General features: G+C 44.0%; 2 protein-coding genes across 4 annotated transcripts; one reads left to right on the forward strand and one right to left on the reverse strand.

Moving 5' to 3' along the window:
* Window positions 1-105: 105 nt before the first annotated feature.
* On the reverse strand, window positions 106-2381 carry AIMP2 (aminoacyl tRNA synthetase complex interacting multifunctional protein 2). The gene is made up of 4 exons (XM_015876630.3): window positions 2218-2381; window positions 1564-1770; window positions 1058-1289; window positions 106-620 (listed from the first exon to the last, which is right to left on the reverse strand). Exons 1-4 carry the CDS (start codon window positions 2329-2331, stop codon window positions 235-237), a joined length of 939 nt encoding a protein of 312 aa, XP_015732116.2. The 5' UTR covers window positions 2332-2381; the 3' UTR covers window positions 106-234.
* Window positions 2382-2587: 206 nt separating this feature from the next.
* PMS2 (PMS1 homolog 2, mismatch repair system component) lies at window positions 2588-13037 on the forward strand. Of its 3 annotated transcripts, XM_015876621.3 has the most exons (15): window positions 2588-2653; window positions 2837-2976; window positions 3247-3333; window positions 4265-4367; window positions 4989-5172; window positions 5540-5707; window positions 6385-6482; window positions 7241-7340; window positions 7618-7702; window positions 8173-8325; window positions 9207-10092; window positions 10928-11095; window positions 11579-11679; window positions 12101-12270; window positions 12639-13037. In XM_015876621.3, the coding sequence occupies exons 1-15, from the start codon at window positions 2634-2636 to the stop codon at window positions 12780-12782; spliced, it is 2607 nt and encodes an 868-aa protein (XP_015732107.2). In that variant the 5' UTR covers window positions 2588-2633; the 3' UTR covers window positions 12783-13037. The 3 variants fall into 3 exon arrangements, with proteins under 3 accessions (XP_015732107.2, XP_015732108.2, XP_085369912.1); XM_015876622.3 differs by lacking the exon at window positions 10928-11095; XM_085513786.1 differs by lacking the exon at window positions 4265-4367.
* The last annotated feature ends 55 nt before the right edge of the window (window positions 13038-13092 follow it).

Genomic DNA, 13092 nt, shown 5'->3' on the forward strand with positions numbered 1-13092 from the left:
TGGAAAAACTCGGAATACGGCCTGTATTTGCATAGGACTGCTTTAGGAAACTAACCAAACGTGCTTCTCATGCAGCAGCTAAAAAAAGAGGATCATACACAGAAGGCAGCTGTAATGTTTTTATTGGTTTTAGGATTCTGTCCAACTGCAGAAATGTAGAAAGGATTTGAACCACGGCAGTAGGTGTGGGGTGGAAAAAGGTTAAAATCACCCTGCTTATGTAAGAGTACAGACTTACTTCAGTAGCTTAATAACAGAGCTGAAAGGTGCTAAGTTCTCACAGGACTTCATCCATTTCTGCACATTGGATGGTGCAGCGTTTGCACTACCTGTCTGCTGAAGTGCACACCATGCAACAATATCTGCCACGGTGAGTTCGTTTCCCACCAGCCACGATGTCTTGCCCAGGGCAGCATTCATGGATCGCAAGACTGCTCCTTTTTCTTTACTGCTGCCTTCTCTGAGCTGGAAGATGGCCGTGTCAACCCAGCTGTCAATCAGAGTTGAGTTAATCGCATTGTACTTGTGACCAAAAAGGGAAAAGAGAAATCTAGCAATGTTGCCTTCTCCTTCAATTGGGCACATTGTTTGAATGCTGAACTTCATCTGAGGCTTTGGAACTGAAATCAAGAAGAGAAAAATGATTACTGCATGGTAATTAAAGATTTATTTTGTTTCCGATGCCAGCAGCATTTCTAATGTGAACTTGACAACAGCTTTTCATTTTTCTTAGTTGGAATACTTAAGAGTAAGGCAAGAACCTGGCAGAAAAAAGCTCCCATTGGACTAAAGATTGCAAAATCTTTGTAGAAACTGTATCTGCAGTATTGCTGTAGATGTGTTTCTGAAATAGCTGCCTTCTAAATACCACCTGTATTTTAATAGCAGTAACTCATTTTTATTTCTCTGTCTCCATCACTGCTCAGTTACGGAAATTAAAGTTCATACTTGCAAGAAAACATGATGGATGGGGGTAGCATCTCTGCTCATCAGCAAAACTACACCAAAGCATCTGTTTTATAGCACGTTTTGCTTGTGGAAGATAACTTATTCTTACCATCCTTCCAGATCAGAGTGAAGCCCAGCTGATATTCATGGCGCGGTTGCTTCTTCATCTGCTCTCCAAAGCATTTCAGGAGTTTTTCTGGCACACTTCTCACCGATGAATGTGTGTGAACAGCTGACAGTACCTTATAGCGCTCACAGAGCAGGCTGTGCAGTACCAGCAAGGACAGTGGGGGTGCAGAAGGATTTGCATTGATTACAATATCTTTCAGGGCACCGTAATCCTGAATAGAAAGTACAAAAACTCAGGTAAGTCATTTGCCAGATGGGTACAGCCGGTGCCTAAAATTCCAGCAGCAAGCAGGTTTTGACATTTATGTCACCAAAAAATGCAAACAACTTCCTTCAATGCTTACAGATGTTGCAATAAATTTAAATAGAATCTGAAATCCAAATGTCCTGAGTTCTGAGGAGTCCACGTTCTAACAGCACCTTCCAGCCCTTCTGATCTGAGGGCAAAGAAAACCCCCACCATTGTATGTGCTGAACTCAACGTACCTTTCCAAGCATCAAATCCAGATCTGCCCCGTTTGCTGTCAAAGGAGAAGAGTCGTCATTTTGAATGACGTGAGTTACATCGAAGTCGGCATCAGGAGTGTGTATCATCTTTGAGAGACCATCCACGGCGCTCTTCAGCTCGTACAGGCGCTTCAGAATCTCCTCCTGGTGGGACTCGAGGGCCTGGAGTGAAGGGTCAACCTCTTCCTACAGGAGAGAAAGTCCTGTCAGGGCTCACTCAGCGCAGGGTCGCTGTAGTTCATGGCTCACGGCCCTGTTTGTGAAGCCTCCGACCAAGTCTGGGCAGCGCTCATTGCTACCTGCCGGCTGCACCGGCGCTTTAAGCCGACAGCCTCGAAGCAATGTTCGCGGATAACCCTCATGCAGAAGCCGAGCTCTCAGCCCGCCCGGGCCCTGCGGAATGGCAGCTCCCCATTGCCGGCAGGGCGAGGTGCGGCCGGCAGCAGACACCGGCACGTGGAGGGCAGCCCCGGAACGAGACGCGGCTCCGCGCGGGGCCGTCGGTGCGCAGCGAGCCCCGAGGGAGGAGGGCAGCCCCGGGGGACGAGGGCAGCCCCGGGGGAGGAGGGCAGCCCCGAGGCCCGATTCCGCCGCAGCGCATCGAGGCCCGGCCGTGCCGTGCCCCGCTCGTACCTGCGTAGTGGCGGGGCGGTGCAGGCAGGGCACGCGGTACATGCACGTGGGGAGCTGCTCAGCCGGCAGCGGCCCCGCGGCGCCGTGCAGCGGCTTCACCCTGTACATGCTCATGGCGGCTCCTGCTCGGCCCCGCTCCGCGCGGCGCAGCACCGGCACTGCCCGGCTGGTCCCGCCCACCCGCCGCGCCCATTGGGCCGAAGGGAGCCCGTGTCCTTACAGACTCGCCTGCCGCCCAATGCTCGCCAGCTCTGTTTCCTCGCCTCCTTCCTATTGGTCGGCCTGAGCCAATGAGATCAGTGACCGCAGGGTGCAAGAGGCGCCGTTCCCATTGGGCCGCTCTTTCCGGCGCTGTGCGCGGCGCGATGCCGGGGCGGGGCCGGAGGGCGGCGGCGAACAGCGTCGGGAGCCGGGAGATGGAGGCGGCCGCGGCCTGGTGAGCGCTCCGGCTCCTCGCCGCCCATCCCGGGAGAGGCTGCGGCCTCCTCGGCTTTTCGCTTCACCCCGTTCCCGCCTCATGCGGCTCGGGGCGGCCGGGCTGTGCGGAGCGGGCTGTGTGTGGCGGGTTGTGTGTGGCGCCCCGCCGCCTCATCCCGCCCCCCCGCTCTTCTTTCGGCAGCTCGGAGCCCGCCCAGACCATCCGGCGCATCGACCGGCAGTCCGTGCACCGGATCTGCTCGGGGCAGGTGGTGCTGAGCCTGGGCACGGCCGTCAAGGAGCTGGTGGAGAACAGCCTGGACGCCGGAGCGACCAACATCGGTATCCGCCCTCAGTACCGCCTGCACCTCGGCGCGGGGCGCTGGGCGCGGAGTTTGTGCGGCGGGACGAACGGGGGGCGGGAGGAGCGTGCGGGTCGGGGCGGGGCTGTACAGCTCTGTGCAGTGGCGGATGCGGTGGGTGCTGTGGTGCGGGTGCTGCTTCACCCTTGTCCTGGAGAGCGGCCATCGGCGGGAGTTATTCCAAGTTCCGCTGATACTCAGCGCTGTGTGTTAGCGGGGAGCTCGAAGCCTTCGTTTCTCGCGTTTGTAGATGTACGACTTAAAGACCACGGGGCGGAGCTGATAGAGGTTTCGGATAACGGAGGTGGAGTGGAAGAGGAAAACTTTGAAGCGTTAAGTAAGTTAAACGGCTGTCATAATTTACGTTTAGGTGCTTTGGAGATGTATTTTCGATGAGATGATGACTGCTGTTCCTTACAAATTTGAATGGGCTTCTGAAGTGCTCTCGTTACATTTGCTGTAGCTCAGAAGCGGTTGTTGGTTTGATTGCTTGGTTACGTGGAGCAAAGAGTAGGTATCGTTATGGAGGAACATGTCCCAAAAACGGTCATGTAGTTTTATTCATGTTGAGTCATGAGTTGCTGCTGAAGGAGCCAGACTTCATGAGGAGTGATCTGTAGGCCAAATGTGAGCTGAACACGTTCCGACTTTGTGCACGTAGCTGCCAAACTTCCCATCTGCTGTGTTTCAGCAAATCAGGAGCAGAAGCAGCACTCTGACAAGTGTAACTGCTTGCTTTCTGTGTTATCTTTTCCCCCCACATAATGATTAGAAATCTCTTCCACCACGAGTTACTGTCCTACTTGTGTTGGTGTTGTTCATCTTGTAGGCAGTGAGCTCACTGTCTGCTTGTTAGGACAGGGGAGGTGCAGGGCTGCAGGTGGTGGGTGCTGTGCTGACTGCAATGAATTGAGCCTCCTCAGGCTGTGGTTGTGCCACACGATCTCGTGCCTCTTTGCTGTGTGGCATCACACAGCACGGCCCTGCAGTTTTCCTGCAGAGTAGAACCGGTGGCAGGAGCAGCTGACGTGTGCTGCTCCTTATGGTGTGTGCCTGTAGCGCTGTATCAATTTCAGGTGGCACAGCAGGTATGTCTGTGGATTTAAAAGTGATCTTGTCAAGGGCAAAGGGAAGCCTTGTTTTGTCTCTGTTATTCATTGTATGTTGAATAGTAATAGCAGAAGTCTTGCTTCTTGTATGTATGAAGAATGTACTTGTGTGCCCTGGGGTCCCTGTCACTTTGAAGACAAATCTGTATCTCTTTCCAGCTCTGAAACATTATACGTCAAAGATACAAGATTTTTCTGATCTAACACACATTGAAACATTTGGGTTCCGAGGTGAAGCTCTCAGTTCATTGTGTGCACTAAGGTATAAATGCTGCATTCTTACTGATAGAAAGTTTCTGTACTTAAAACAACTAAAGCCAACTTTTCAACCTACTGTTATTGATAAAACGAGTCTGTGGAAACTTGCTGTTGTTGAATGTGAGCTCTGGTTTGAGTAATATGCTGCGTGACTTCCTGAGGGCCTTTCCACCCAAAATCCTTCTACAATTCTAAGCATCTAATTTGTCCTTTGATGCACAAAATTAGGCATTGCTTCAGCATGCAAGTCCTACATACTGCTTGCTAGACTGCAATTCATAAAAACTCCATCCAGCTTCCTCCAGGGAAGACTGAGTTTGAAGCTGCACAGCCTCTGAACAGTTTGCATTCAGAATACTGTGCTGTTACGTGTTAGTGTGAGAAACGTGGTGTCCCACAGAACCAGGCTTTGTCTTTGCGTTTTGGATGAGAAGTGAAAAAGTTTGTGTTGTAGATAGGAAAATATTATGCTGCTCTTCAGATGTGTTTGTAGTTGTCAGCAGTGGAAGTTAGCTGTAATTAAAAATACATGACTAGTGTTTTCTGTGCCTGCTAAAATTGTAAGTAATGATTAAGGAAAGATAATGTTCAGTGAGTAATTCTGCTGCCTGCTTCCTTCCATCAGCGATGTTACCATTTCAACTTGCCATAAGTCTGCAAAGGTTGGGACTCGTTTGGTATTTGATCACAGTGGTAAGATTACCCAGAAGGCTCCTTATCCACGGCAGCAAGGAACAACTGTGAGCATACAGCAGTTATTTCATACCTTGCCTGTGCGACATAAGGAGTTTCAGAGAAACATCAAAAGGGTGAGTCAGCTCAGGAGTTATTGCAGGGCTCTCACAGCCCTCCTCCTTCACAGCTGAATGATGCTCGGTTCTCTGACACTGATTGAGACAAAAAAAATCACCATCAGTTTTGTGTATTTTAAAGTCAGTGAATGCTACCTTTAAAAAAGGATTGAATATCATTCTTGCAAATTGTCGTTTGTTTTTAAATACATTATTTTTCATGTGCATGCATTTAATTTGGTTTGTAAGTATTTGAAAAAGAAACAGCCCCACTTGTGGATGTGAAGAAGTCTCTGTTGAGTGCAAATATTGAAAGTGTTATCAACACAATGTTGTCTTAAAAAGATGTTTTGTGTAAGCATGAACTTTCTTCCTGCCTTAATAGGAATATGCAAAAATGGTGCAGACTCTGCAAGCATACTGTATTATTTCAAAAGGAGTGCGGTTCAATTGCACTAATCAAGTTGGCCAAGGAAAGAAGAGCCCTGTGGTATCCACTGCTGGAGGTCCTAACCTGAAGGAAAACATTGGAGCAGTATTTGGGAATAAACAGGTATTCCATTCTACTGCCAAGGGAAGCAGTAGTGCTGGAGAGAGAAGTTTCTAAGGTTTTCTTAAATAGAAGGGATGCAGGAAACCTTTAAAAATCATAAAGGGAGGCGGCATGTGTTGGCTCCTTGCACACCCTACAGGTAAAAGGAGAAACGGTGCAGCCTCTGTGGTTCAACTGAATTTGTGGATCTGCTGAGAGGAAAACACGTTTTGATGGAAAAGAAGTAAGTTAGGAGGCAGGGTTAGAGCCTGATGTCTGTCTGGAGCCAGCTTTAGGAGTTGTGACAGTAAGGCCCGTGGGTTCTGCTTTCAAAGCAGTGTGGACACCAGACTGCATGTCACAACAGCAAGCAATTAAAAAGAGACTAACAGCTAAATGCGAGTCTTAACTGGGGAACAGAAAACTGGTGCAGTTGTATCATTTTAATTTGAGTCAATAATGTTGTTTCTCTGTCTGTATTTCTTTTAATGTAAAGAGCTGTGAAATAACTAAGGCAAACGTGGAGGTTTTCAGCACCCATCAGCTGTGCTGTTGTCTTCTGCCGGGCTAGAGTTGGCTGCTGGGTGATCTGACTTGGCTGACTTGGAAAAAAAATGTATCAAATGGGTTTTAAGGCTAATAAACAGCAGTAAAATAGAGGATAAAATCTACACATTTCACTTCATTTTCTTTTTCAGTTGCAGAGCCTGGTTCCTTTTGTTCAGCTGCCTCCTAATGAAGATGTTTGTGAAGAATATGGACTCAAATGTGCAGATCTTCCAGAAAAGCTTTATAGGTAGTCAGAGCAGAAGAAAGCACTGTTGCCAGGGGTGTTTTAACATAATCCTATGTCTTTAAAAAAGAAAAAAAAAAAGTCAAAGAATTGGGGTGGTTAATAGTATTAAAAATAACTGTGATCAGCATAGTAGGTGTTAGTGTGGTGTTTGGAAAAGGACACCAACTAATTTTTAAAGAAGTGAACTCAGGACTCGGGTGCTGGTAGACGGATGAGAGGGAGGAGCAGCACTGCTGTTCTAATGTCCCGGCCAGTTCTGTGTTACTGAGGTCTGCTGCTGAATGTCACTCTTACAGTGTTCTGGGTGAATCCATGGTTCATATCTGTATGTCTTCAGTAGTGTTACTGAGAAATGCTGTGAAATGTGTGTAAATCAGTGAATTACGCTTTAAAATGTAGGTTTCTTCTTCTCGCTATATGTGAGCCTGACAAATAGATGCATTGATTTCTGACTGCTGCCAGTTCACAGCTGACCTCTTCTGCTTTCAGAGCAGAAAAATGGCAAATTCTTTTAAATCAGTCAGCAGCTTTTTCAATTTTCCGTTACCTCTTTGGAGCTTAACCAAGCTTAGCTTGGTCAGGGAGGAAACTGGGTGAGGAAACCCAGCCCATGTAGGTGTGGTACTGTGTGACAGTGTTTCTGTTCGCCCCTATAAAACAATTCTAACTGAATTGCTGTGAGATTCAGGAAAAAAATATATATATATTTAGCTTCCATGTTCCATTTCTCATATTGGTGTTACATTGTTATTTCTCAGTATTACCGGCTTCATTTCCCGTTGTGATCACGGTGTTGGAAGGAGTACAACAGACAGACAGTTTTTCTTTATCAACCAGCGTCCATGTGATCCAGCAAAGGTGAGTAGCTGCTTTATTTCTTTTCCCTATCAGCAGCACTAAGTTGCTTGGTGTTTTCTGCAAAGCACTTGATTAATAACAGATACACATCTTTGTGTCTTGATGCTGTAAATTCCTTTCTGAAGATTTTGTTTTCATCGTGTCTATTTGTGTAAATAACAGCTGAATCGTATGAGGTGAGATTCAGGACATTTGTAGTTTTGCAAGGAGTTAAATAACATCCTGGTTTGTACTAAAAGATAAGAGCATCAGCTTTTACTGTTTTCCACCTCTGCAGGTTATCAAGCTTGTGAATGAAGTCTATCACTTATACAATAAACACCAGTATCCTTTTGTTGTCCTTAACATTTGTGTAGATTCTGGTAAGTTATGAATAATTTTTAGTACCTTTTTCATAAAGGCTGAGATTTAATTGAGGAATAAATTGTAGTTATTTAAAGAGCATCGTTGTATTTTTTTTTATTTTTGAGAATATTGTAACTTCTGTTCTGTGACTTTCTCCACTCTGATATTTCTGGCCTGCATTTCGTGAGGAGGAGGTGCAGTTCAGCTGAGAATCCAGTTTTTCCTTTTTACTTCTCCTGTACTTCAAAGTAATTTCTTAATGAGAAAAAGGCAATTTGTGGTTAACTAAAATACAAAAAGACTTAGATTATTGCACAGAATCAAGTTCTGTTTTGTTTGCTGGAATGTTGGGAAAGCTTAATTTGCAAATACACTGTGAATGTTAATTGCGGTTGTGAACAGCGAGGACTGCAGTTCAGGGGAGGAAGGAGTTGGTGGGGTTTGTTTTCCCCATATATAATGCAATTGTTTTTCTTTTGGCTTTTAGAATGTGTTGACATCAATGTGACTCCAGACAAGAGACAAATTCTGCTTCAAGAAGAAAAACTGTTACTGGCAATTTTAAAAACTTCTCTGATAGGGATGTTTGGTAGTGATGTTAACAAACTGAATGTCAATCAGAATCTTCTGGATGTTGCAGGTAGGAAGCAAAACGTGAAAATCTGGTGTTTAATACATAGCAGAGAACTGAAAAAGTGCTTTAAATACCTGGAGAAGAATATATATATATATGTATATATATATAGTCATGGAGCATATCAGAATGCTGGTAGAGCTCATGATCTAATGACACAGGCTTGGTAATGATTATTGAACTGAAACATTCTTCAGTTAAATGTTCTCCTGAAAGAATGATTGAAATCTCATAAACCAAGTTGGAAATTTGAGGACAAGTTTCTCTTTGGATTTTCAGCTTGGATTCTCTTATGATAACCACAGAGATCACTGGTTTTCCTGTCACTGTATAATCTTTCAGGGCAATTTTTCTATGCGAAATCTTCCTTCTCACTCTTCAATGTAAACTCTTCTAATTTCCTTTCTGTGTATAGAATCAGTTCCAGCCTGAGTATTACTTCTTTTAAAGACTCATCAGACAGACACTTTTAGAGAACTAAATCTTCTTATTATCTATGAACAACATGTAGTACAAGTACCTGTCATTTCAGCTCCTTAATTCATTGTGCACAGGCTTTTGTAGCAACCACTGAAGAGGAAGAGCATTTGCTTTTCATTGACTTTCAGCCGTAAACTCTTGATAATATAAATAAGGGTGCTGATTGGACTTGACTTAGAGTGCAGTTTGAAATTCATTCCACATTCATTCACGTTAAGTTTCTTAAAACACATCACTCGTTGCCCATTGGACAGCAGTGCATTTCAGTCCCTCCTCAGTCAGCTTGGATGCACTTTGGAGGAGCTTGCTGCCCTTACTAGAGCACATCATTCAATTTATGTTTAAAATTACCTTAGTTTATAACTTATAATTTCGATTTTGTTTATTATTATTTCTTGTTTTGTTAGGCAATGTGAAGACACCTCCTGGAGACACAGAGAAGACCTGGGTAGAAACGTCACATGAATCTGAGACTGAAAATCCAGGCAGCGAAGGCACAAAAGTAATGACTCTTTCCAGATTAAGGGAGTCATTCTCTCTCCATCAGACTGACAGTTATTTCCAAAGCCCTAAAAAGCTAAAACAGCGACACAGCTCCTCTAAACAGCTGTCACTTGATTCCATTTTGAGTACTGCGAGGACTCAAAAGGCTGTTCTGAGTGAGGATTATGAGAGTCGTCATGAGAAAAAGTCAAAGATGTCAGTTCCAAGGAGATATTTGAGGAAAGAAGAAAATACAGATTCTGGATTCTGTAGCACTTCTGGATCAGATACTGGATGTAACACACCAGAGGCTGGGAGCTGCGTCATTAGTGAAAGTGTAAATAATCCCGCTGAAGAAGAATTCTGTAGCTTGGAAGAACATCAGGATGAGTGTCTTAAGACTGTTGAACCTAGTGAGAAATCATTGGAATGTGACATTCAGGTCTTGGGCACTGAACATAAATTAAATCGAGTGAATGACTTGAATAACAAAACTGACTTACCTCAAGAAGCAAAAAATTCTTTACCAAGAGTAAAATGTTTTAAAAGAGAGGCAGATGACTTCAAGGCAGGTGTGTGTCCTGAAGTGGAGGATCCCAAAAACTCTGTGCCGTGTGTTGATGTACTGGTGGAAGTTAAAAAGAAAACCGTGCTGCTTGAATTCTCTATGAAAGCTTTAGCAGAAAGGGTAAGAAAGATTATACAGCAACAACAGAAGTGTACAGGAACACTGAATTACAGAAGATTTCGAGCAAAAATCAGTCCTGGAGAAAATAAAGTAGCAGAAGATGAATTAAGAAAAGAGATCAGGTATTTTCAGCTTCTTAACTTGTAGTGGCCAATTAATAAAAATAGCGAAGGGGAGAAAATAAAATCCGCCTTGGAGGGTGGGAGGAAAACTTACATTTACTTTCTGATTTTGGAGATGTCTTTTGTTGAACTAACTGTGCCATTAAATCATCCATTTGGGCAAGTTATTTTACCTGGCAGGGGTCTGCAGTTACTGGAACTCAGTGCAAGGAGAGTGTGGAAAAAGACAGTAAAATGAAAGGCAAAAGTGTTATAGACCTGGCTGGGCTGAGATTTGTAATCTGCAGCACAGGCAGAGAAATGTTATGACAGGTGACACTTCATAGATTCCAGGGTTGTGTTTCTCCTTCCTTAATCGGAAATTTGATGAGATGTGGTGGTGTAAATAAGTTGCGTTCAGGTGGTTGTTGGACAGTAACAGTGTATGAGTTCCATACTCATGAATTCAAAATTGTGAATTTTGGATTTTAAATAAGGTGATGAAAGTCTTTGCAAAAAGTCACATGTGTCAGCTGCTTTGCTTTAGAAGCATCGTGCTGCCTTTCTTGCTGTTTATTTGCACTGTCACCATCCTGCACACTTCAGATTCTCTTGCCATTAGTGGCCATGCTTAAAATGGGTGAATGTTGAATAAATATTGTCTGAAGTTCTCTGCCAGATGTGGTGCCACCAGTCAGCGCCAGGTTCTGCATTCAGATCCTGCTTCAATTAGACTTTGGATACATATTTTTTCATGCAAAGTTCTGCAGGGGAGAAAAGGATGTTTGGAAGTTTTGTACTGATGTGGTAACTGATGAGGCTTGTCTTGTGATTTGCTTGTATTTTCTATATACAGTAAAGAAATGTTTGCAAAAATGGAAATCATTGGCCAGTTCAATTTAGGGTTTATAATAGCCAAGTTGAATTCTGATCTTTTCATAATTGACCAACATGCTACTGACGAGAAGTACAACTTTGAGATGTTACAGCAACACACTGTTCTTCAAGGCCAAAAGCTGATTGTGTAAGTATTTTCAGTGCTCTGACAATTCTATCACTTTAATTCAGTGTTTTAGAACAATTTCTATGATTTTCCTTTTTTAGCTATTTCACACATTCAAAACATTTACGACAAAAGTTATTTTTATGTTCAGTGTTGCAAAGAATCGACGTTTAGATAAAACCTTCAATAAACTCTGCAGATAATTGTACCTGTGCAGCAAATAAATGGTCAGTGAGGTTTCACAGCAGGGTTAATGTCAGCCTCAGTTTGGTGAGCATGGTTATGGAGTGATGAGGATATTGGAGACAGTTACAGCCACAGGGAATGCTGCCCTGTTAGTTTTACTGTGCTGAGTAACACTTGGAAGTAGTGCTCTGCTTGTGGTGTGTTATTGTTAGCTTTTGCAAAGCAAGAGAGATGCTTTCCAAGGGAGCCGTGATGTTGGTGTCAGCACTTTGAGCACTCCATGCTATGTACCTATGCAATGCTGTTTTTCTCTTTCAGGCCTCAAAATCTCAATTTAACTGCTGTAAATGAAACAGTATTGATGGAAAACCTGGAAATATTCAGAAAAAATGGGTTTGATTTTGTGATAGACGAAAATGGTGAGTTTGTGCCCAGTTTGTGTACAGAAATCTCTGGGAGCGGAAAAATTGAAATAAAGTAGTATTGTCTACACGCTTTTTTGTGAGCCTTACCATTTCATAGTCTAATTGTGCTGGTTAAGAGAACATTGCAGTGTACCTCACTTAAAGGAAAGTCGTTGCAGGCTTTGGAGTCACTGCATGGAGTTTGGGTGTGTGACAGAATGTGCATCTCTTGGATGTCTTGTATTGATGTTTTTCCTATGCTCTTAGACTTGTGGGTCCCAGCAAGGTTAGGTACAGGTAAATGGTAAACATAGTGATTTCAAACTAAGATAGCAGAAGACATCAGTGTATCAAAGTAGTTTCTCTATTTTTCCCCTTAAGAAAAAGTAATTTCCTCCAATGCTCGTTTCCTTATTAATTATTGCCAAACTTTCAGCTCCCGTAACCCAGAGAGTTAAATTAATATCATTGCCGACAAGCAAAAACTGGACATTTGGTCCTCAAGACATAGATGAACTGATCTTCATGTTAAGTGACTGCCCTGGAGTCATGTGTCGACCCTCCAGAGTCAGACAGATGTTTGCTTCTCGAGCTTGCAGGAAATCCGTAAGTACAGCACTTGGTGCTTGTTTTCAGCTGAGCACCGTGTTTTCTGATGTATGACACGTGGCTGTATCTGCATATATTTTACAGGAAAAGTTTCTTTACTACTAGATTTTAGCTGTTAACATTCTTTCTTTTATTCCCCATGTTTTTCACTAATGTAGCTCCAGAAGGATCCTGGCCATTTTATATTTTGGTTTAAGCTAGTGCAGTTGTGAAGGTGCTTGTTTTGTCTCTTGATCACCTTGAGGGTGTTTTCCTTCTATTGTCTTGCACAGTATTTATTTGATAGTAGTGGAATTGCTGTGTCTGTGTGTCAGTTGTCAGTACGGAGTAACAAACTATTGGCTTGCTCTTGCTCTCATTGACAGGTGATGATTGGAACAGCTTTGAGCGTGCAGGAGATGAGAAAACTGGTTACCCACATGGGAGAGATTGAGCACCCCTGGAACTGCCCCCACGGAAGGCCGACGATGCGGCACATAGCCAGCCTGGATCTCATTGCATCTGAGTGACTGTCAGTTCTGCGTCTCTGGCTGTTCCCATGGCAGCAGCTCGGTGCTGTTTGAGGCTTTTATCACAGCTGTCTGACTAAAACATGTAGCCAGGTTCACATCTGACAGTGCAAAGTCATTCAGCGTTCATCCTTCTGATCAACAGCACCGACGTGGAATTTCTGTGTAAATACCATCTTTTATTGCGGTTTGCTTTTTGTATCGCTAAATTTTGTAATGAAGGTTTTAAAAATAAATGTCAAGGTGTGCATGTGAGGAGGGCCCAGCGTGAGGTACCGGCACTCCCTGCTCTCAGCTCTGTGGAGACACG

This window comes from Coturnix japonica, chromosome 13 (assembly GCF_054131305.1).
Source record: "Coturnix japonica strain WE chromosome 13, WE-NBRP24, whole genome shotgun sequence".
In the NCBI taxonomy this organism is placed as follows: Eukaryota; Metazoa; Chordata; class Aves; order Galliformes; family Phasianidae; genus Coturnix; species Coturnix japonica.

Bases quoted from the DNA above. Each gene is read 5' to 3' on its own strand.
- AIMP2 (XM_015876630.3), bottom strand. From the start codon at position 2,331: ATGAGCATGTACAGGGTGAAGCCGCTGCACGGCGCCGCGGGGCCGCTG. The intron at 1,771-2,217 runs GTACGAGCGGGG...TCTCTCCTGTAG, and splicing joins ACCGCCCCGCCACTACGCAG to GAAGAGGTTGACCCTTCACT. The intron at 621-1,057 runs GTAAGAATAAGT...TCTTGATTTCAG, and splicing joins CACTCTGATCTGGAAGGATG to TTCCAAAGCCTCAGATGAAG.
- PMS2 (XM_015876621.3), top strand. From the start codon at position 2,634: ATGGAGGCGGCCGCGGCCTG. The intron at 2,977-3,246 runs GTATCCGCCCTC...TCGCGTTTGTAG, and splicing joins CGCCGGAGCGACCAACATCG to ATGTACGACTTAAAGACCAC. The intron at 7,703-8,172 runs GTAAGTTATGAA...TTTGGCTTTTAG, and splicing joins TAACATTTGTGTAGATTCTG to AATGTGTTGACATCAATGTG.